Source organism: Limulus polyphemus, unplaced genomic scaffold (genome assembly GCF_000517525.1).
Source record: "Limulus polyphemus unplaced genomic scaffold, Limulus_polyphemus-2.1.2 Scaffold29, whole genome shotgun sequence".
In the NCBI taxonomy this organism is placed as follows: domain Eukaryota; kingdom Metazoa; phylum Arthropoda; class Merostomata; order Xiphosura; family Limulidae; genus Limulus; species Limulus polyphemus.
Window position 1 is genome coordinate 1,705,509 of NW_013665639.1, and position 24,880 is coordinate 1,730,388.

Here is a 24,880-nt window from a genome sequence, read left to right on the forward strand (position 1 = left end):
CACAATAGATTCATGAAATTTGGCGTCTGTGAGATTGTGAAGACTAATTGTAATAATAGTTTGTTTTACAAATTATTACATATTCAAGAATTATGGGTAAGTAAATTGATATAAAATTTATCATGCGATTTTTTAAAATGCAACAAATTAACTCAGGCATTTCATTTCTGTTTGTTTGCATTTTAAAATGTAAACAATGTAAGTTATTCATAAATGATTTTTGGTTGTACTTCAAAGGTACCATGCTTTCCCGCCATTCTTCGAGTTTGTTTCTCCCGAAACAAAATTTTCACTCAGATTACATAATTATAAGCTTATTAAGGCAATATAGTATTCTTTGTTCAAAGTTAAAATAACCTGTTCATATAAAATGCTTGTAATTGCATTTAATTGAAGTAAATATCGAGTATAAATTAATACTTGCGAAATGGGGGCTCTGCCACTGCTCCCCCAAGAGATAAAAGCTGGCAAAGAAAGGAAGCCAAAAGTAGGGTTAGCACAAGCTATTAAATAAGGACCAGTTATCGTTGTTGTATAATTGAGCTTAGGGCTTTGGACCAATCAGAAAGCTATTTCGAATTCGGCAAATATCGACTATGTGGACTGAATAGAAGCCCATTTTTTTAGCCAAAGTAACAATAAATGAATTTCTTTGGCAAATTAATTGTAAAATATGCGAAGATACTCAGAAGCTTTATATAAAACTTAAATGAATCTAAAATATATTTTTAACGTTACGAAACAGAAGTTTTTTGTGTAACGTTTAGGTTTTTTGAGACTTGAAATGGACAATGACAGTTTTGTTTTTTAGTTTAATTTATTAATGGAAAATTTAAAACTTAAGTTCACTATTACAGTCAGCTAAAAGCTGAAATTTAATTTATCCTTAGAAATCTTTAATATTTTTATATTAAGATATGTTCTTGTTCATTAAAAAATACAACCTTAAAATTTTAAAGTATTTTCTACTAGTTTTAGCATCATAAATAGAACATTGGAATACACATGACAAAGATTCCACAAAACTTAAAAAAGTTTTTGGTAGTAATACTAATAGTAATATTGTAATAGGATATATTCAAATTTTAAATAAACAGTAGAATATTGTGAAAGTTTGTAATAAATATGTTAAAATGTTACTATGGGAAAAGAAAGTAGATAAGTTGAATTCAGATACTTTATAAAGTTTGAAGTAAATCAAATTTTAGATCTGCTGTTTTGGAGGAATGAATTATTAAAATTCTATGTTACAGTCAGTAATGCATGTAAGAGTTATGATAATGATCAATATTATTTAGTCAGTTTTTCTTGGCATCCAAATTGTGAAAGTTAGCAGGGGTTTAAGTTAGCATTTTAGGAAGTCATTGAGAATCTTGCTACTTCCTGGAAAAGTTGGAAGCAAAATTATCTTACTCACTAGTTCTTTACATGAAAATATTATATATAAAAAATATACAAAAGGTTTTAAAAATACTACTGTTTAAATGGATTGGATAACCCACATTACCATTTAGTAGACCTGTTTGTGAATCTAGTTCAATAATTTTTAAATATGCTATATTACTACAACTGTTAATTAGGCCTATAGTATTTATGGTCCTTGGTATGATGTTAAACTGCATTCATCAGTAGGACAGTCAACTGTCAGGGTAATAGTGAGACAAGTACTCTCTAGCTGATGTAGTCCCTGGATCTCTCTTAGGCAAAGTGTAGCACCCATTAGCCTCCCTTACCATTGTTACAGTGGAAGCCGCTGGGGGTGCAGGACCATGGATCATCTCTTCTGGTGGATGCCTGGTACATCTGGGACAGTGATAAAGGAGACCTGCTCAAATTAGTTGAGCACTGCAACCTGCAGCAATAAATGGCAGCCTACTGCAGTATTTTGTTAGGCATAATCTAGGGTATTTCACAAATCAAGGAAAAACTTGAAGATGAAGGAAATATGTCAAAATGGGAAATTTGTAAAGAAGCACTAGTTAAAACAGCCAAATAGGTTATTCCATTAAAATTAATGCAAAAGAAACAGAAATGAATGATGGAGGAAATCCTTGAGTTCATGGAAGATAGAAGGAAGATGAAAACCTGTAGTCTGGAAGAATTTAAGAAACTTGACAAAAGAATTTGATCAGTGTGCAATAAAGGAAAGCTAAAATGGTTTATGAAAAATGTATAGAAATAGAAATACAAAAGGATAGATATTACATCAGTGTATAGGAATATCAAAGATATCACAATTAAAGGAGGATGCATTGCTAGTGGATGTATTAAAATTAAGAATGGTGATGTAATTATGGAACGAGTACAAGTATTTAAAAGTATCTATTAAGAAGAACATCGACAGATTGAAAATTCTGAAGTCAGAAGAATGAACAGTTTATCAACTGAAGAAAAACCACTGAAGCTACAGGACCAGATGAAATTGCAGTAGAACAAATAAACTATTTGGAAGAATTTGGTATAGAAAAGTTAACCAGGATACTATAAAGATCTGCAACATCTTACCTGCACTGACCTGAAGATGGAAGACTTTCAAAACAATGTCCTCTACACTTGTCTTTTTGTAACAGGCAATTGCCATCCATTTCAGTTTACTCATCATGAATACTCTGCCTAAACAATATGTCAAAGAATATATTATCAATCAGATTTATGAAAATGGTGAAATACCTGAAGATCTTTGTAAATCCATCTTTTTTGCACTCCCCAAGAGACTATCGAACCATCAGTTTAATGAGCCGTGTGACAAAGATCTATTAAAGGTGGTGATGATGAGAGCATGTGGAGTTAGTGAAAATGCTGGAAGAATTGATTGGGGGTAAAGACTTAAGAATTTTAAGAAACCTCTATTGGGATCAAACTGCAGCAATGAAGATGAAAAATTAATTTAATGGTTTCACCCAAATTAAGAGAAGCATAAGGCAGTGCTGTGTCTTTTACCTGACTTGCTTATTTTGTACAATGTAAAATCCTGAGGGAGATTGAGGATTTACTAGGGCTAATCATTGCTGGATAGAATTGGGCAACTTTTGTTATGTTGATTCAGCAGAGAAGTTGCAAAAAATTGTAGATAAAGTTGTTAGTGAAAGTAAGAAGAAGGGTTTAAGTAACTGTAGGGAAACAGAATGCATGGTAATTACAAAGATCATTCCTGTATGCATTGTCAAAGTAGATAAGGCAGGTCAATAAATTCAATTACCTGGGAAGCTGGATAACATCAGGTGATAAATGTGATCATGAAATGAAATGAAGAATAGGATGGCAAAAGATGCATTTCTGAAAATTAAAAAGAAACCGAAAAACAGTAAAATTTCTATGGGTATAAAGTTAGAGAGTTTTGGATTGCTATTTTATACCAATTCTCATGTATGCATCAAAATGTTGGATAATATCACCAAGTATGGAAAAGAGAATTGAAGCAGTTGAGTTGTGTTTTTATGGTGCATCTTGAAGGTATGTTGGACAGGTCACACCTCAGATGAAGATATTTTGTCAAGAATAGCTTGCAGGAGGGGTTGCTGATTAACATCGGAAAGAGACAATATGATGTTTGAGAACAACAGTTGAAAAAAACAGTAAAAATACTTCCTTTTTTCTTGTACTTTTTAATCAAGCATTAAAAGTTCCATTCTATATATCCATTGAACTTCTTTTTTTTTTTTTTCACATTTATTCAAATCTTGATGATTGAAGCAATCATCTACCCTTTGTGAGTTATATAGATATGGCAAGACTGACAAAGATACATCAGTGACAATGACCCCATCTTTAAAAATGGTGTCTTTATTATGATCAGATACATAGCATATTTAGTCAACAATCTGTAGCCAAGATAGATTTATATTCAATTATTATAGTATATAATTTTAAACATATATATTTGTGATAAATGTGCTTACAGCCAGCTTTTTATTTATATATATATATATATATATAATAAAATAAATTTACCTCGATTATCAACTGCTATAAAGTTACAGTGCTCCCTGATGTATACTAGTCAAACATTAAAACTCACTAGCATTTTGCCAGTTAGCCACCACTAATTTTGTGAACTGCCTCAATAAGTGATTATCAGTGTGCCAATATCCTTTTCTTCAGTATATTATTGAGTGGATTCCCATATATATTAAACATAAGACATAAAGTGTGATAACTCTTATGTAGTAGGGTTTCATATGGCCTTCTCCATGGACTGAATATTGGCTCCTTCACAAAAAATTTAATTTAAAAAATACTGTTAAAAGAGATATATAATACCATATGAAGTAATCTAAAATAGAGTTTAGATCCATTGTTAAGGACTTCTGTAGTTCATGAAAACTTGGGAGTTAAAAAAAAAATCACTAACCTCAGAACATATTGTAACTTTTCAAATTCATAAGCCAACATGTGAAAAGTGAATTAGTGATATGTCAGTATTCATACAAACAAGATCAGGAGGATTATAAACCATGCTATGCAAAATAAATAGTAATAAGTTTTGTTTATATTTATTTTAATAAAGATGTATATTTAACATTGCATAATTTAATATACAATCTGATATATAATACATTTGTAAGGAATTAAATTAACATTATTTCTTCCTTCAGATATATACATCTGTTGCCACAGTTATTAAATATATTATCATATCATTACACACACAACTTCTATTAATGATAACTTAAAGTTTGCTACTGACATTTTATGCATTTATCTTGTACAAGCTTAAACTACAGTATATAAAACAACAATCACATGATTTTGGATGAACAGGGTATTTATTGTTGATTGGCTTGTAGCATACAGTGATGATAATTGCTGTAAATGTGTGACTCTGACATATGCTGAAATGCAGTATATAAGTTCGGTAATGAATTTTTTGTTAGTTTTTTTCAGTTGTACTGTTCATATATTGAATCTGTTGGTAATTGTTGGACTTGCTGCTCAGCATGTGAATGTCACTTGTCTAGTGTTTATGTATACCATAATAATGAGCCTGTTTTTGTTGGTAGTTTACCTAATTTAGCTGTGTATTTTTATATTAATATGAATTACTTACCCAGAACTTACTCTGGCATTTTAGTTTTTGTGTTAGTGACACTGGTATATTAATTATAGATTTGATCACTTTATATAGCTGAAATCATGGTCAAATGAGATCAAATATCAAAGGCGTGACATTAAACATAACGTAGATTCTATTGCCTGTTTGAAATATGGTGCTGATCTCTGAATCAGTTTCATCTAACAGTGTTGTTAGATAACAATGTTTATCATGTTTATTCTTTGATAAGAAAAATCTTTGATAAAGTGACTTCTGAAGCTAAAGACCAAAAATAAATGCATCAAAAAGTGTTTTTTGAGGAAAATATTTATTCTGTGAATATAATGGCAAACAACATCAACAAGTATCAAATAAGTAAAAGCTAAAAACAATAGCAAAGTTTTTAATTAAAACTTTCTCGTGATTACATAAGTATTGTACAAGATACACTTATATTCTTATCAGAATTACTCTTGCTTATAAAGAACAACTTCAAAGTATATTTGAGCTGCTCAAGTGGCAGCACTACAGTTGCTGTTTTTCCCTGCTCATCAGATTCCTGTGTTTTTATCTTTTTACAGTAGTTCTTGGTCAGCCTCTAGTTATTTATTATATAAGTTGTTCATATTTGCTGTCAACTTTTTAAAAGCACAATGCTATTATATAAAAGAAGTATCTATTTTTCTTGCTGAAATGATCTAATCAGAACTTTTTATAAAGATTTTTTACAAAGAAAATGTACAAAAGCAATAAAATTCATGATAAATTTGTCAGAAATGGTAACAGATAAATAATAGGCTATGATATTACAGAAACAGTATCTAGAGCTTATGCCTAAAGTTAAGACATTGGGGGTGAGGAGAAATTCAGCATATGCCAGCTGAATGATAACTAAAATCATAAATGATCTAGGTGTAAGAATATGTTTCCATTAAAGATTCTTTGTTTCAGTTATGGTCATTTGTTTTTCATTATCCATATGGGTATTAAGGTTATTGTAATAATTTTACATAGCTAATTCCAAATTTATTCATTTTTGAAAAACTAAAAACAAGCAGTTGGATGTGCATTTGCACCTTTAAGTAGTTTTTATATTTTTTTATATAAAAAATGAGCTATGGTTGTTAAAATAAATTACTGTGAAAGTGTGAGATGTAAGAATAGTCCTTGCACTAAATTTTCATTGCACTGAACTTGCCCTACAAATTCAATTTCTGTGCTTATAATGATTTTGACTTACAAAAGGTGTCAAGAATAATATTTTCCACTCTGATCTAAGATAAGCTGGCTAAACAATCTGGAAGATATTGCTATCTTCATGATCTATTCCAGCATTGCTTAACCTTTTGCACTCAAGACTCAGTTGTTCGGTACAATAGTAAAGGCCCATATATGCAATTGATGACTCGATGGTTAGAGCAGTCACAGTTGTCTTCACCTAGGCAGCCCATAACTGTACATCTCATTACAACTGTACAACTAGTTGAGAATCATTGATCTGTACTAACCAAGAAATGTTTTGTATATGATAATAATTAGAGAGATTTTTTTTAGTGAATCGCTCTGTGATGTTCCAACAGTGAAATTAGAACTTTTTTGCTCAATAAGATCTTCCATAACCTTATGTGGTTATAAAGATTAAATAGTAGTCTGTTCATATCTTTGGGGAAATGGACTGTTAAACCTTGGGACTGATTTTAAAGTGTCAGAAGATGAATACTTTTAGTTGCTATAAGAAAGCTCATGAAAAAATATAAGTTGTTCAACCTTTCATTTCTCTGTGTATGAGTACCATTTTACAGTTTTGAAAAGTATTACTTAATAAACATAAATGTTTCAGTTGAAAGACAAATAAAACAAAATAAGATTTTATTGGAAGAACCAACATAGAAGATCATGAAAATTAACCAGTTGAAAGTCATGTTTCAAAAAATCTTAGGATGGTAAAATTGTATGCAAAACATTTAATTTTTTGTTAAGTCGTTCCGTGCACTTTTATCAGAAATATTATTCTCAAACAGTTTTTAAACAGATGTAATTAAATCATAGAAAAACGAAAATTTATGAAGAAGGAGAAAATGTTTTTAGAATTTAGATTGACATCATTTTTTAAACAAGTTGATTTGGTTTATAAAATTGTAGTTATATATACTATAAGTTATGTTGGTGTAAAAATATGCACAGTTTTTAAGAGTCAAGCTAAATTGATGCATGTATATATGACCACATCATATATTGTTTGCTTGTGATTAGTCACTATTCAGACTATAGATAGTGTGACATTTATTTATTTGTTTGTTTTTTTTTCTTTTTACCTACAGCAGAGTATGACTTTCAGGGATTGGCACAGCATCAAGCAGCAGCTATGTCATCAGGTGGAAATTCCTCATCTGGTATTCATCCTTCAATGGCTCAGCTATCAATGTTACCAGCAGGACTCAATTTAACAATGAATGCTGCAAGTCAATTGGCAGGACTACAAGGCTCACCTTTTGTAAACAATAGTACTCCTCGTCATTTTCCTCATGGAGCACCTCTAATGGCATCTTATCCAGCTGGCAGAAGTGGTGGTGGAAAGATGAAAAAGAAGCCAAAGATGAATAAAGATGGCATGTTAGCACCGAAGCGTGCTACCACTGCTTACATAAATTTCACTCAGTGGTATAGAGAAGAGATGAAGAAATCTGGAAGACAATTACCTCGGGTAAGTTCAGAGAGTAAATATTACATTAATTTGTACTCTGTGTTTCTCAAAGATTTTTTCAAAGACCACCAGATTTTCTTTTTGAGAGGGTGGGGGGAGGGGCAGACCACAATGGGATGTATACATTATAATGCTGCTTCCTTTCTATAATCATGCAACATTTCTGCAGACCAGACTTGATATGTCAGCTCATCTGAATTATTTAATATATTTTGTTCTGAAATAGAGGACTTACTCAAATTGTGTAGTTTGAACTCATGATGTCAACAAAATGTGACTAAAATTTCTGAATATCCTTTATGCATGTATGTCTTACCCATAATTCTCCACTCTCCTACCTTCCATGTAACTTATTTTATAAGGATCAGGGAATCTTACATAAGCTCTGTTTTCCTGCCATAATTTAGATCTTCTTGTTAACATTCATGCTGTTCACTTAGTTACGTTTTTCTTTCTGATACAACTATTTCTGCCACTATCAGAATTTCTGTAACTTAGTTAGAGACTTTACTTATGCAATTTGTCTGTAGCATGCAGTTTTAGCTCTGGTGGTTCTATGTATTCATGCCATTGTATACTGATATTCCTGGCAGATATAACAGTTGTGTGCATGCTTAATTTAAGTAACACTTGCCATAGTCATTTGTTTTTGATGAAGTTTGATTTGTTGTTAAGGTCTTCTGCTGGTCTCTTTTTTTTTCTCTCTCAAATATATATTTTCAATATTGAACCTATTTTCATTACATACATGGGTGCTTTGGCCATGTGAAATGATTTTAGTATGTGAATGTTTGATTTATTCCACCTTCTCTTAATTTTGGGGTTGCAGATATTTTTTCAAATCTAACCCTGTATTCATATTTCCCTTCTACACTTCCTTCTCAAGTTTTTTTACCCTTTAACTTGGAACTTGGTTTATGGAGGTGGATCTTCCACGAGGTCTTTACTCAACTCTCTCCTTTATATATTCATGCCATAGAGATTTTGGTATCCCAAGTACTTCTCTCTCACATTTGTGGACTCTTGCTTCCCTAGGAGCCCTTGTTCCTCTTTGTCGTGCACACGTCTCCTTCAGTGGGCTCTGAGGGATCATTGGAACATATCCTGTGTTCCTCTTATCCACCCTTGAGTCTCTACCTTTCTTTCTTCATCCCTCTCTAATGGTGGCTTGATCACTCCAGCACATTCTGGGATGTGCCACTCCCTTCTTTGTCCCAACTTGCATCTTTATGCTGATGCCTCTTTTTTATTTTTTTAGCTGTAGAGAAGTTTCAACACCCACTCTCTCCAGAATCTGTATCTCCAGAAGAGCATTCTCTGCTTATCAACTTTCTGGAGATGACTGTGGATTATTGGACTTGCCCTTGTCTACAGTCGTGGCTGTCTAGTCATCATGTGATGATTCACTCAGACAATGCAATGGTTGTTTCTTCAGTCAGTTATTATGGAGACACCTAGTCTCGGGACCTGTGACTTCTAGCTCTGGGTTTACTTTCTCTCCTCAGTCATCCAATTTTTCATGACAGGATGTGGTTAGTTCCTAAGTCTTAAAAACTTCTTATCTATCTACGTGGAGGGATACTAACAATAGGAGAGAGGCATACAACAAAAGCACCAGCAAGTACAAGGCTGATTCAAAGAATGTGCTGCAAATATTTAATGATGATGAAAACTAAAAGACATTAATCAGTAATATCAATCTTGTTTTGTAAATATCTATGTAGATACAGTGAGTCAGTTGTTAAAAAGTAATACTGCTAACAGGAAGAGAATCACCAATTACGTGAGAGTAAAGTTTTGAAGAACATATATTTTTAATTTGTTACATGGTCTTATGAAGAAAACACTGCTACACAAAAAGAACAAAAAAATGACATAAGATGAGGCATAAGTGAGTATCAAGATCATTTGTACATATCTAAAAATATGCTGTTCATCTTTCAAATTGCTTGTCAACATGCTATGTGACAAGCAACTTTTGCTAGTCAAATTCAAAAACGAATTTTGAGCCTTGACACCATACATGGTTTGCTTTCTTTGATGTGATATAAAACAACAATCAGCAGTCTTTTTTACTGAGGTAAATGTGCAAACATAATACTATTTTAGTTTTGACAAATTGAATATGCTCTTCATAACATCAAGGAAGACATTGGTATGCCATGTTTTCCCTAGATTTGGTGTAAGTTTGCAAGAAAAGCTTGATGTATGTTGAGTAAAGTTGTTGTTACAAGTTGTAATGGAATTTCTGATACAGTATGTTATCTCCTTTCACAAAAAGATTTCTTGACTTATACTGCCCTTTTTCCATGCAAATTTTTTTACTCGCCACTAGCCTGGGTAGTCACACTTATTTCTGCATTCTGACATTCAAATGACTATGCAACAACCCTCTACCAATAAGAGTGCGACACTACCCCTATCGTAACTAGTGCTCTCTCCAATCTTGCAACTTAACCACTTCTCAATTTGCAGTCTTTCTGATTAGATGTATTTTTGCTCACAGTTTAATTTATCTAACAACGCATTTTTATTTTCATGAATTTTTTTTACATCAGTTGCTTTTGTTCTTTTATGTTTTCATTCTGCTTCATGGAGAATTATGATTTGTTTTATTTATCTTCTCTCCATTTTCAGTTTTGTCAGTTACGAACTCACAGTTTCAGGCGGTCACGATTACTGCTGCTGTTACTGCTTCAATGGATTTACCGACCACATCTACCAGGTCAGAACTACAATTATTGGCCCATGAAGTGACTGCTCTGGTATGTTGAGAATTGGCCAATTTCATGCAACGTTTTGAACAGTCTGATAATTATCCTATCATACCTGCTCAACGTGTGACTGAACAGGAGATGAGGATTTGAACATCCTTTTCTCCCCTCCTCAATATGTTGTCAGTGTCATGTCACTTCAGAGGACTTGCCCATGCCTCTTTCTCCCTTTGTAGATCTGATTAATCAGGATTGTTACAGGCTATGAGGCGGCATCGTCTGACACTTTTCGGTTTACCGAATTTGATCCTTATTCCAGTCACCATCCTGTCCATGTTATTTCATTCCTTCTCCATTTCCTGTCTTCCATTTGAACCTCTATCTTCGTGTTCATTATATCATCTTCCCCTAAAGTCCCTGTTTCTGCTGATGTTGGCATGCAGTCATCGCTGTTTGGATGTGTTCGCGATTGATGTCCACCGCAATTGGTTTAATAGTTCCTATGTTTTCCTTTTTCATGATCATTCCTTTCTGCCCAAGACTTCAGCTGCTAGAGAAGATAATTCTACTTTCACCCCAATTTTATTTTCCTCCATATCTCACCTTTATGACCATTCTCATCCTGACTGCCTCCTTTGCCCAGTTAGGGCTCTCCAATGGTATATAACATGTACTATTCCCTTCCGTAGTTCCTGAGTTCGTTTCTTTTATTCCATGGAATCCTAACCTTTCCTGTGACCTTTCTTCCATTATTCTTATGGGTTTATTTGCTTGGCATATTCTTCCCTCTCTCTGGAAGATTGTGGCTATTTGCGTGTGTTTTCTCATCAAATCTGTCACCTGATCAGGTCCCTGGTTGCATATTTCCATCTTCCCTTGGAGGACATCATCAGTGCTGGTATGTGGACCACTACAGATACCTTTATGTCTCACTTCCACTATCACATGGCCATTTCCTGATCTTTGGTTTCTTCTTACTTTCTGTTGCTATTTTGCACTCCTCTGTGTGTCTATAAGTGGTAAGTACTCCATTCATTTTTGTTTTCTTTCAGGGGCCTTTATTGCATGTTTGGATCCTTCTCTGTGGAGAGTGTTGCCTGGCAAGATATACTTAATCTTAAACCTGCAATGTACACCTTGTGATCATATCCATGCTGGATGACTGTGACGTTGAGGCTCTTCCCATTGCTGACATGATGCACAATTCCAGATGGCACCTGGTGTTGGTCGATGTGATTGTTCTGCTTTTGCAAACAGAGTATCGCAGTCACCCATTGTACTGACTCTGGTGATGTGATCCTCCTGACTCTCCAACAAATTTTCTTTTCCCCTCCTTCTAGTGGAGTATGGGAGCCCTTGACACCAGTTCCTAGCCACTTAGGTGGTGGACCATGGAGGCTTATATTTATATTATTACTATTTACAAATAAATAATTAAATGTAAGTTATTTTTCTTAAAACACAGAACAGTAAGTAAAAATAAAATATATTTATATATATGCACACATACATGTAATGTATGGTAACTGTGTAAGCATGGTAAAATAGGAAACAAGATGTGTTCATATATACTTTCACACCTATACCTCCATTAAATTCCAACCAACCAAGTTTATTGGATTGGATACAACTTTGTACAGAGTCATGTCATAAATATTTTCTCTCACTTTTATAAAGTACTTTAGACAAATCTTGTTGCAATCAATGTGCTGTAAAGAAGCCACTAGATTCTACCCCACTGTGTTCTTCGAGTTGAGATTCAAATAGTTTCTATACGATACTTCTGCTTATCGACTTATTGGATCAGCCTGGACTTTCCTCAAAGTCATAATATCAACCATTGTTCTCTCCCTTTTGGATGTGCTCCTCCCATTTTCCACCCATGTTTGCTACACCTTTTTTTTCCACATTGGGTGAAGAGTATACCTGGTACAGAAGTGGTACAGTGTCCCACATATGATCCTCTATTGCATTGATCTCTCCTTTTAGGGTGTTCTCCTGACACTTTCAAGGAATGCTTCTTTCTTTCCCTCATGCTCGACCCTCCACCTATTCATTGTGGGATTCTAGCTATTTATATGAGAGGAGATAATGTACTGTATCAGAAGTTATAATTTTCTTATACTGAAAATGTATTTCCGATAGGTACTAACATCCTCCCTTCCTCTCCACTGAAAACCGGTGCTTCCATTTTCTGCCAGAACTCAAAGTGATAGTTCAGTAGAGTCAAATATAGGGGGGTCACATGTGTCGGAAATGGTGTTTCACTTCTACGGTAAAGGGATGTTGCATGATGATTTACATGCAAGACACAGTTCAACCATGTTGATTGCGGAGTATGTGGGAGCTCAAGGCTTGTGGCATGCAAAAAAATTTTTGCATATAGAGGGCATGAGGTAAGTACCTATTGGAAATACATTTTCAGTATAGGAAAATTATAACTTTTACAGCAAATATTCATTCATTAGTTATCTAGGCTGTGTATTTTGTTTTACCACCATCATGCTCTGTGGCTGAAACAAAATTTGACTAAACCCAAATAATGGTGAGACAGAATTTAACTTCACAACTCTTCATGTGTTTACATGAACACCCATTTTAGAAAGAAAATAAATTTTAATACACCTTCCTTTTCATTAGCCACTATTCAAGATAATTAATTTTGCACGCTCCAAGAAAAATGGGATATCAAGGATCATGTAATTTAAGAGAATGTTAATCGTGAAACCGGTTGAAAGCAATATATGTATATATATATATATATATACAGAACATTTAACGATTAAGAGTTAGTAAAACATTTTGTTGTTTAATATATTTGAAACCTATTTTTATACATTTGTATATATTGTTTTATATGGGATATCAGACTGTTTTGAGTTTAAAATATTTTAGTGAAGGAATGTATAACCTTAATGGAATCTAATATTGTATTCTTCAAGATGAAGTATTGAACATTTTCAGATTGGAGACTTTGGCAAAGAATGTGCTGCCAAATGGAATTCTATGTCAGAGGAAGAAAAACAACCTTTCCTTGATGCTTCAAATAAAGACAGAGAACGTTACAGAAGAGAGGTATGTAATATTGTCAAATGTGGTTAATTTTTTGGATATCTTATACATACCAGATGGGGGTAACCATAAAGAAGTAAAAACTGTATAAAGGACAGCATTAGATAATGTTCCCCTTTCTTCTTTCTTTTGTTATTAAATCCCTAATGACCTCATTAGGTGCTATTTACGTACCCTGCTTTGTTGAATGTAATATTTGACTCATTTCACTTAAGTACTTGTGTCTTTTAATTCAAAGCTAATTTTTTTATCTGCCTTCTGCAAAAGTCCAAAAACAAAGTAGTCCATTTATGTTGTCAGACAGTTTCAAGTTACCATAAAAACACAAATCAAGGTAGTCAACGGTGTTCTGGTCAAGAGCTTGTAATAAATTAGACAATGAAAAGTCTTAACTGCAAATCTTTTACATGTTAACCCCCACAGTATTTGTTTTAATGTCTTCTTGTATGACCAAAAGAACAATGAATAAATTAAAAACAATAATAAATGAGAAAGAAAAAAAAAAGGTCAGCAAATGAAACTAAAACCAGTATTGGTGACAGTAAATTCTTCATGGTCTTCAATTATCCCAAACAGGGATAATTGCTAACGTTTGATGTAAATACATGCACCAGATGAAGTTCATACAAGCTTGTAGTAAGCTTCTGTGTAATGCAATGTATAGTAGCAGATAGGTTTGAATAGCACGTGTTATTACTGTGGATTGGTACAGGCAACATGGCAGTTGGTGACATAAACAAAAATAATTATAAACATAATTGCAAAGATGTAGTACCAAGGGGGTTTTATTAGTAAAACATCTTTGATGCTACACTTCACCCCATATGAACTGATGCATAATCGATATTTAGCTCTCAATAAACCTGGGTAGGTGATTAGTCTAATACTGTTAAAACTTTTAAACTTAGCTGGTCTTTTATTCAAAACCTGTTAAACATAGAGACCTACAACACTGATAATTAAAGCAGCCAACTGCTAACATGCATGCATGCTCGCACATACACACACATGATGGACATATTTTTTTAAGTACATATAGTTTGTGCTTGAGATTTCCACAGTCTCACAATTTGCAGTATTTTATGTCTCGGAGATTGCACAGGTCATGAAAATCTGTGGTTTGTATCAGGAAGTCCTAGAAAAGTCCTTCAAAATAACTTCCACATCCCCACTATAAATTTTTATTGATGAAAAGCTATCCCATTGTGTTTATCTTAGTTTTGCCAAAATCAATCTCCAGAAAAAGTGACTTGTAAATTGGAAAGTACACTGACTTAACAAAACTGATCAGTTTCAGGCTTTGAACTATGCAAGTCCAGTTGCAAGTTAACAGCTGTTATATAGCTATTGTTGGAATTATATTGTTAGCATAAAATAAACTCTACTAATTTGGTGTGAATCTAAAATCATAAAAATTGATAAGATAAAAAACATGGATGTTTTCTAATTACATCTTCAGCGTAAAATAATTAACAGCATTTGTAAACATTTGTAACTTATGTTCTTCATCAGTTATTGCTTAAAATTCATTAATAAAAAGAGAGAGAAAGTAAAGTTCAAATGGCAATAATATGATAGAATGAGTCTCGTAAACATAAATGCCATGCATAAAATAGTAACATATTTACCATTACATAACCCATCAGCTTATATCTGAGTAGGTCACTCATTATTTACACAGTGATTAATCTAGCCAGAGATTTTCTGAGTGAGAGTGTGGGTCTCATTACTAAATCTTTTGGGGATAATTCTGCTTTTAAGGGACAATTAGGACTGTATGTACAGTATTGTGATTATGTTATTTTGTATATTTTTTTGTATTCTTCTTAATTTATTCTTTCAAATATAAAATTAAAGCAATTATTAAAATACTGGTTCATGATTGTATTTGTAATCATCATACTCTGTGATGACTGATAATGTGAGCATCCTTGACAACAAATAAAATTATTCAGAACAGTTATTGTATTAACTATTGTATAAATGTGGACATATGTTATTGTTTAAGAAAACTTGGAAGCTGAACACCACATTGAAATATGAATGTTTTATCAGCCCACAAGATTTCATATTATTTCAGATGGTAGTTGTCAGGTGGAATTGCAACAGTAAACTGAGGAAATGTTTAGAAATAATGGAATACAATTGTGGGAAAACCGTGAGATGTGCAACATTGTTAATATGCCCAACTATTTGAGAGTGTTCTCAGTAACAATATGAATGTGAGTCTTTGCTTTTTTTGTTTTGAGATAATCCTCAGCACATGGATTTCCTGAAGAGTAGTCAGTTAAAGTCTGCTAACTGAAGGTTTGAAGAATACCAAGTTACAGAGTGTGTTTAATTATTTCTTCATAAGTTCATTGGGAAGAAAGAATTGAAACATAAAAAGTGCACAGTTATCTGTAGTAACACTCACAAACACTAAAACAAAACATAGGCAAGTAGGTCTGTATTTTGTTGGATTGGTGAGAGAAAGAAAGGAAGTGAAACCTTAGTGAGCTCTCTCTCTCTTACCAGTCCAATATTTGCTTCCATGTAAGGGAAAATAAAACTATAGAATTTAAAATGAAATCAAATGCAAAAGTTAAGAGAGAAAACGAAACAATTTCTCACACTGAAAGTCAAAATGAAATACTTACAAGAACTCTATATTAAGTTGCATTATATACAAAGTTCAACTAAGATCACAGCAAAAGTATCAAAATCTAAAAATTTTAAAAATAAAAGAATCTGTTAAACAAAGGAAAATCTAGCTCTAAATACAACAGAACACAATAACATCACACAAAGCAAGGTTGCACACATCACTCCTCAGCCACATGACCATGTGAAGTGCATTGGCAGGTTAAACTTGATTCTCCAATAGAAAAGACAGCTATCTATCACAAGCATCTTTCCTGAAAGAAAGCACAGTTATTTGCCAATTTGTGAAATAAGAAATAGGTAGTTTTGTTTTTTTTAGTGATTTTCTGTATCTCAATTGAACAGAAAGAAAATACAGAAATCTCAAAAAATTTACATATTTACTAACAGTGTAGAAAACACATGGTACCATCTTGTATCCAGCTTTATTAGCATGATATGTATTCACCAGCTAATCAGGTACATGTTGACTTGTTGTCCTGTTGGTTTTGGTTACACACTAGAGTTATAACTATGGCAAAACACTGTATTTGAGATAATGATATAAGGCTTTATCACTTGTTAATGAACTGAAATTGGGAAAAGTTGAAGTATAGATAAAGGAATGTAAATGATGAAAAAAAAATTGGCAAGAAGGTTGTTCTCAATCTTTTATGTATGCTAAACATGTACATTTATTGTTCTATAAGAATAGATAACCCTGGCCAAATTTCAGAAGACCAAATATGTTGAGATTAACTTAACTTCAATATCATATTAAAAGTTAGCAACTGTTTTTTTGTCAGAGATTTTATTTATACTTTACCAACTTTACCTCTTGTGTTTTTTTAAATAGGATTGGGTATAATGTAAGAAATTAAAAAGACATGCTTAATCTAGCTTTCAAGTTGTGACTGTAATAGAAAACCATTATGATTTCTTTAACATGCCTAATGAATTGATAGGAGCTGTGTGATGTTATGGTATGTATGCCCTTTACAAGCTGATGAAGAATGATTACAATTATACATGTCATGAGACATGTATCTAGATAAAGTATGTAGTATTTTAAACTTTAATAGGTCTAGTACTAATGTCTTATGACAAGTATAACTGTGTGATGTTTTTATTACCTGCATAATAAGGTAAAGATCCCTAACTAGAATATTTTTTCAATTTTTAGATGGCAATTTACAAGCCTGCTCGAGATGCCAACAAACCAAAGAGACCAGGAACAGCATTCATGTTATTTATGAAAGATATTCGAAAAGAAATGGCTGGGAAAGAACCTGAAGGAGGTGTAGCAGCTCTGGCAAAGTTAGGTGAGTTAAAGCCAACACGAGGAAATTGTTTTCCCATTCTTAAAATATATGGTTTTTAATTATTAACAATATTAATATTTTTAGCTATTTCTACTATGGCAGGAAATGACTTTGAACAGTGTCAGTTTCTTTTGTTCAAAAAATTAATTATGTAAATCTGTGGATGTACTTGTTGTTTAGTACAGCAGTCCCTCGATTAATGGACACCTTGTAGCAATAAGCACCATGCCATTAAGGGCAGACATTTTCAGTCTTTCTTTTTTTTTCTACTATTTGTAACCAAAATAAATCTTGCAATAATGGGCACCTCAATATTTCAGGTTTAACTTTTTGAGTATGTGCACGGTCTCTGGGACCAACCTCAACCATTTTGTGCTTGTTATAGTTTTCATGCTATAACTTTTAAATTAGTAAGCGAATGTTGACGAAATGTAGCATATTATCAGTACACATTACAATGCTTTCATATGCAAAATATCACATTTTTTTTTTTTTATTAAGTCTTAAAGTTTATAAAGCAATGTTTTTCTCGTGTCTATTTCTTTTGCTTGTTGCCTATCTATCATGCAAAGTAATATTCATTTTAAGATTAAAAATACTTTTATGCTTCAGAAAATTTTGAAATTTCACTTGCGAAACCTTTATAATGTCCAGATAGTTATCAAACATTTCTTAAGTAAAAACTATATTTTATCTGTTATTTTCAGGTAATTAATCTCTGTACGGGTTCAGTAGATTTGATTGATCTCTTAACCACCATAAAAAATTAGGAAATAAATATAAATTATGCTTCTTTCTTTCTAGAATGACTACAAATTATAACATGAAAACATAAATGTATAGACTAAATAGCTTAAATCTCATAACAATATGCATTTATATATATTAATTATTTTTATTATACTGACCTTTCAGCTATTCCTGGCTAACAATATAGAAATTACAATGACGTGGCTCACGTGCACTCATGTTACCATATCAAATAACATAAAACTGACTTTGGTCTGTGCAAAGTATCTTGTCTTGGCTATGTTTTAGTAGACTAGTATTTTGTAAAATACAGTCACATTTCAATTATTATACATTATATATGTATGTAGATAATTACTATTTTGAAATAAGTTCTTAAACATATTTTTCCTAAAACATAGAACAGTAAATAAAGAAGTAAAACAATCAATTATCTCTTCTAGTTACAACCTTAATACTTTTATGCTGCTTGATGTAGGTTGCTAAGCCTTTAAAAATTTTGCATTTGGAGGATATGAAACAAAATGTTTTTTTTTAGGTTTTATATATACATTTGAATAACTAAAAAAATCATAAATTACTACATTAATACCATAGAATTCCACTGTAATTTATAAAGCTTAGTAACTAAGATGTATTTTAATGTTCAAAAATATTAAATTTTGAGCAGACTAAAGACACATCCTACCTTGTTTAAATATTGGTTCAAAAGAAAGAAATGGCATCAAGTCCATTAAAATGGCTGAGAAAACCACTAGGGGGACATTCTGAGCTTCTGATTGGTTATTCATGTCATATATAGAAGAAAGTATATATTAGGGAGCATGTAAAAAAATGAAAAGAGGTGGGTGGGGTGCCACTGTGTTTGATTTATTACATGAGCAACATCTCGGCAAACTGAAAAGATAAGAGGCTTTTATTTTATATTCTAGCTTGTCAGTATCGTTAATTTGAGTTTCTAATTCGTTCAAAACTATAGACTTAGTATTTTGTCTTCACAAACATCTAATTTCAACCAGTGTTGCATTCAACATAGCACGTGACACACAAAAATCAATGTTTAAATTCAATATGGAATCCAGCTTTGCATGGCTCATTTTTTATATAAGGGCACCTTGCTATAGATGACATTTGAACACAATCAGAAGGGTGTCCTTAATGTCAAGGTTCTACTGCAGTTCCTTAAAATTTATTTTAAGACATTGCTAACAACAGTTCAGTGTTATTGCACATGTAGTTGAAGTTTTTTAAACAGATTTATTATTTCTCTGCACAACTTGTATATGATTGTTTGATGTCATTTGTAGTGAATTTAGTTTTCAATACAAAGTGGAGAAGATTAAATTTTGATATTTAATGTGTTGTCCTTGTATCTGTGCACTAAATATAGAACTGTGGATAAGATTGGGCCACATAGACTCATTCCCTGAATGCTGATGTGTAGGGACATCAAAATTGAGTCACACTATTTAAGTTCACAAATGTAAGTGACTGTGTTATTCTCGCAATGAATAGGAATGTACACTATTAATATTGCCTTAGACACTGAAGACAGTAGTTATTGTGCTGGACAAACCTTTGGCATTCCTTTTTCAGGTTTAGGAATTGGTTTTGCACTGTACTTTGCTAAATCGGTTTTTCAACATTGGTCACAGCTGACACATATACTTATTTTATTCCACTGGTAATTCAGTTTGTCAAAACAAACATTAGTTCTTGATGTTAATGTGATCTGTTAGTAGAAACTCTTAAAGGTTCTTGTTTTTTAAAAATATTGCTAAATTTCTTAAAGGATTTTAATGCAAATTTTAAGTTGTCTTTTGTGAAAACCCAACTAAAAGAAAATTTCTTATTGATAGTTGGGTAAAATGACATTGAAATGGATTTTTGGTTTTCTTTTTGTTTCTCTTCTATTTTTCTCTTTCAGCTTCCCTTAACTGTTTTTTAAAGATTTCCTAGCTGTATAAATTGTTGTATGCCATATTTCCTAAAGTTTCTAGTTCTCTCTCTTTTTTTTTTTTTGCTATTTAGGGTGATAAGAATCCATTTGGATGTATACAACCTCACTTGTTTTCTTCTTAGAAACTGAAGCTTCTAAGCTGTTATGTAGTGTGTGTTTTTCGTGTATATAAGAGAGCTTGACAGTGAAAAGTAAAGAAGAATTTAATATGTGAATCACACTTATGTCTACTATACCCAGTGCCGACAAGATCTTTTGCCCAATATTGGGGCTCATCAGGTCTTTTTTTTAAATATCTAAGAATGGTAGTTATTTTCATTTTCAAAAATGAAAAATATATATATATATATACTTGAGGGTGTTAATGAACATGTTCAGAAAACTTCACTTTTTTTTTATTTGTTACAAATTATTAAGGCAACAGGTAGCATACCTGAGATATGGACTGATGCTTTTATGAAATCTTATCCAAATTGTTGAAAGATCCCTCTCGCCATGGCCATCTGTTTCTGTGCATGTCACGAGGTTTTAGTGAGTTACATTCAAAATTTAATTAGACTACTTTCTTTTCATGGTGTGCCAATAAATACAGCATAAAAATGTAGCTAATAATCCATATTTGAATAGTATATAAGTTTTAAGTTCTTATTTTTATAAGGCAATATTGGAAAAAAACTAATTTCCCGTAGTGTGAGAATTGTGACATTTGCTCTTTTAGCATCCTCTCTTCTCTAATTTATTTAACACCCCTCCAAGAAGTATGAAATTCAACGTAAATTACTCACTTTAATATCATCATCACTCAGGCAATGCATAATTTTTATGACCTTCAATCTTATTTGGTTACAGAGCCATGAAATAGACAACCAGCCCCCCTCCTGTCATGCCCACCTGTCACATCCTCTCTTACAGAAACTGCCAATAGTTCTCTCTGGCATTCCATAGTGTATTATTTATAACTAATAGAAAGCCAAGGTTGTCTTCTGTCAAATGACGTCTTATATTACATTGTTTTCTCTACAGAGATTTGTCAATTTCTCTTCCAGTTCAACCTTTATTCCCATGGGAAACACAACGATGAGCTTAGCTGAATTCCTAATGGCTCTTGTCACATTGTTAAAAAGCCTAAAAAATTGTGATAATTATGGGACATTCTCTGGTTATTGCACGTTATTATTCTGTATTTTTTGTGCATTAGTTAATTAAATAAAGAATTGTTTAATGCAATACTACCATTAGTATAAAAAAGTAGGTTTAAGTTTCATCAACAGTCGACGGTAAAAAAAAACACAGGTAAGTACCTTTTTTTCATTTTTCATTAGTGTTATGTGTTTATTATTATAAAAGTAACTAAAATGTTAAAATAGAAAACTTTTTATGTTAGTTAAGGTTAGACTAGGTGAAATAGATATTATATTGTTAACAATAATAATATAATAAAATTTTCATGAGGTATGCTTGCAAGTAGCTTGTGCATAATATAATTTGATAATGTATTGTGAGCAGCAGGTGATACTAGATTTTTAGGACCCAAAATGCCACAGCATTATATCCAAGAAAGCGTTATAACTGATGGTGTTATAATGAGGCAGTACTGTAGTTTTCATGTATAAAAATCATTATCGTATAGTTTTTTAAACATGTTGAGCAAGCTGCTCTATTTATTTTCTAATGGAAGATCAAGTTTTTGTTTTCTTGTCCTAGGAGGTGAACGTTGGAGAAACATGACTGAGGAAGAAAAGCGGCCATATGTTGAAATGCAAAATGAAGCCAAAGTAGCATATGAACAATTAATGGAAGAGTATCGTAGACAGGTAGTGATGTGATTTTCATTTGTACTTTTATGTGAAAACACCATGATAAAAAATAATTAAAACAAGATCACATAGCTTCTGTTGTAAAAATTACTAGGCTACAAAGCTAAAAATTCTAAAACATACGTCTCCAGTAATCCCAATGTGTATTTTACTTTTTAGGTAATTTAGTTTTCACTCTATTCATTCTTATTATGCATATGTGTCATCTTTGATAATTGAATGCTTTAATGATTTATTTATTAGTGATCAGAGTAGGTAACTGAACTTACTGTTGCTACTTGCAGGCTTTTTTCTATAATAATAATCTTGAAGGTAAAGAACCTACAAGTGTAAATTTATTTGTAGTAATAGCAAGAATATGGAATTTTAGAAATTTTCTGTATTCACAGCAAAGTGCAACGGATCAACAGGTAGCCAAACAGCCTAGTATGATGATGATGCAGTCAGAGGAAGAGAATGACTCGGAGAGTAAGGATATTGCACAATCTCCATCTGGAAATTCTGCTTCAGCCTCGCCACCTGCTGCTCACTCTGACAGCCCAGTCCCATCAGGGTCATCTCCTAACATTCCCTCTGGCCTTTCACCAATGTCTTTGGCTCAGATGACCCCAGCTCACACTGGGGGTCTCCAAATGGCATATGGTCAGCCATCAGTGGCTGCTCTTCCCAACTTTTCTCAATTGGGTAACATCCTGAACACCCCAATCAACTATACTCAGGCTCATGCTGCCAACAACTCTCCATACATGGGTAATAGTAACAACAGCTACAACCAATCACCACAATCTGGTCAGTACAGCTGGTCATGAGCAATTTTGGGTGGCAATTTCAGGCTTAGAGTTCTTTACCGTGACTAGGAACTGAGTTCATTCTAGCTTCTTTAGTGCATGTGAAATGTTATCCAACTGCAGTGGTATAAGGCAAATATTTATATTTTTGTTTTTATATCTGTGACAGTCTGGGCTGATTTGTGCACTTTTGTGTACTGTAGATATGGATTGTCTCTCTTCATTACATATAGGTGGTTTAAGATTCACATGGTACAAAAACTTTTAAGTCTAATTACCTAATCCTCAAAATGCAGAGAGCTTTGTTTAGTAGTATCATTTACTCAAAACAATTCTGTAATATGGCCCAGACCATTTTAAGCTAGTTTAAGTTATCAGGGGTATTCTGACAATCTACAATAAAACAGTGCTTATAATTGTTTTTAAATTATGTTATTATTAGTGATTTTTGAATACAAATTGCAGTTGTTTATATTTGAATGAACATGCTCCAGTATTTGTAATTATAATTTGTTAATTTTTTAGCCAGGAAAGAACTGGTCACAACTGCACTTTTAGATCACTATGTGTATTCATTTTCATCTTATGGTTATTTAGTGCATTACAGACATGTTTTTATGTGTACAATTAAAAATACATTGCTTATACCACAAATATTGTGAGGCTGGCCAGTTTGACTGCTTTTGCCTAAACTTTACTTGTGTGTGTTTATATATATATATATACATACAAACACACACACACACTATTTTTCATATAGCGAACAAGGGAAAATCCCATAGTTTTAATTGACTGTAGATTTACAGTCATTATACTAATGCATAATTTTACTTTCATAATTCATATATTTTACATAATTATCTTTCAGTACAATATTTTTATCATTTTATATTAACAAGACTATCTGCAAACGTAATGGTTTACCACCTGTCAAATTTCCCAACAGGCCTTTTGCATAAATGCCACACTACTATTATTATTTACCCTAACATTTTTAAAGTATTCAATCCAGCTTATTAGCTTTGCTCTTCTATCATTTTTGTGAATTATCATAAAAACTGTAGTATTAATTAGTATATTATTTATTTAAACATATTTTAAGTTTTTATATTCAATTATTATTGCTGTATTGACATAGTAAGGTGAAAATGATTTTAAAATAATAATTGTACTTGGGTTGTTGGTAAATTTTGGAGGAAAAATGTTTTGTAATACCAATCATACATTAGTAAAACACTCATTTTTTTAATAATTCATAAATTTATATAATATAAAAAATTTTCAGAACATTTATTTGAAGAGTTTTAATTTTTCATATTTTTTTCGTGTTGTAAAATATTTTAAACATAATTCACAGTGTATAATAAAAAAGAATGTTCCAACTTTCATTAATATGAAACTCGAAGGAGTCTTAACTATAAACAACACATTGATTTTTTAATAATTTTACTGCCAATCCCAAAGTATAGGTTTATATATACTAAGAAACTATCATTCCTATAAAAGAAAATACTTTGTGTTTCTTATTGATTTTTCCTTCTCTGTTAGTAGTTTTATTATCACTGGCTTCTTTCTTTCCTTTTATGAAGTCACAGCATGCGATTTGAAAAATTAATTTCTAATGAAGCTCAGCATTGGAAATTGAAAATAGCTAAAGCCAACATTGATTTGAATTAGATACAGCAGGTTTTTATCTATTTAAACCAATGTAAAGTAAGTAAAAATGGCTTCAGCAATAAGTTATGATATCTCAAGATTTCAAATATTGACTACTCGTAGGTTCTGTAGAGGCAAACAAAACAATCTGATGTAGGAGACTTGCAAAGAAACTATAGATCTGAGAATTTTTTTAGCTTCTCTAAATACTCTTTTTGTTCCTGAAAATGTTTGTTTGTTAAATTATATTTGTTTGAAAGCTACAGAAATTTTCTGTGACAGGAAATCACTTTATCTTAGTTAGGTTTAGCAAATGTTGTAGACAATGGCAATATATTCTAATAACTTAAATCTTTATTTATTGAATATTATTGTCAAGTTTATTTTATTGAAAAGAAACTATATTTATTAAACATAAATTGATCTCTACCAAGGATCATAAT

General features: G+C 32.2%; 1 protein-coding gene across 1 annotated transcript; it reads left to right on the top strand.

The window, feature by feature from the left end:
* LOC106459725 (intrastrand cross-link recognition protein-like) lies at positions 1 to 24,055 on the top strand. Its single transcript, XM_022386477.1, has 6 exons — positions 1 to 96; positions 7,354 to 7,736; positions 13,415 to 13,525; positions 17,328 to 17,466; positions 21,881 to 21,990; positions 22,383 to 24,055. Exons 1-6 carry the CDS (start codon positions 93 to 95, stop codon positions 22,800 to 22,802), a joined length of 1,167 nt encoding a protein of 388 aa, XP_022242185.1. The 5' UTR covers positions 1 to 92; the 3' UTR covers positions 22,803 to 24,055.
* The last annotated feature ends 825 nt before the right edge of the window (positions 24,056 to 24,880 follow it).

Bases quoted from the DNA above. Each gene is read 5' to 3' on its own strand.
- LOC106459725 (XM_022386477.1), top strand. The intron at 13,526-17,327 runs GTATGTAATATT...TTCAATTTTTAG, and splicing joins GAGAACGTTACAGAAGAGAG to ATGGCAATTTACAAGCCTGC. The intron at 17,467-21,880 runs GTGAGTTAAAGC...TTCTTGTCCTAG, and splicing joins AGCAGCTCTGGCAAAGTTAG to GAGGTGAACGTTGGAGAAAC.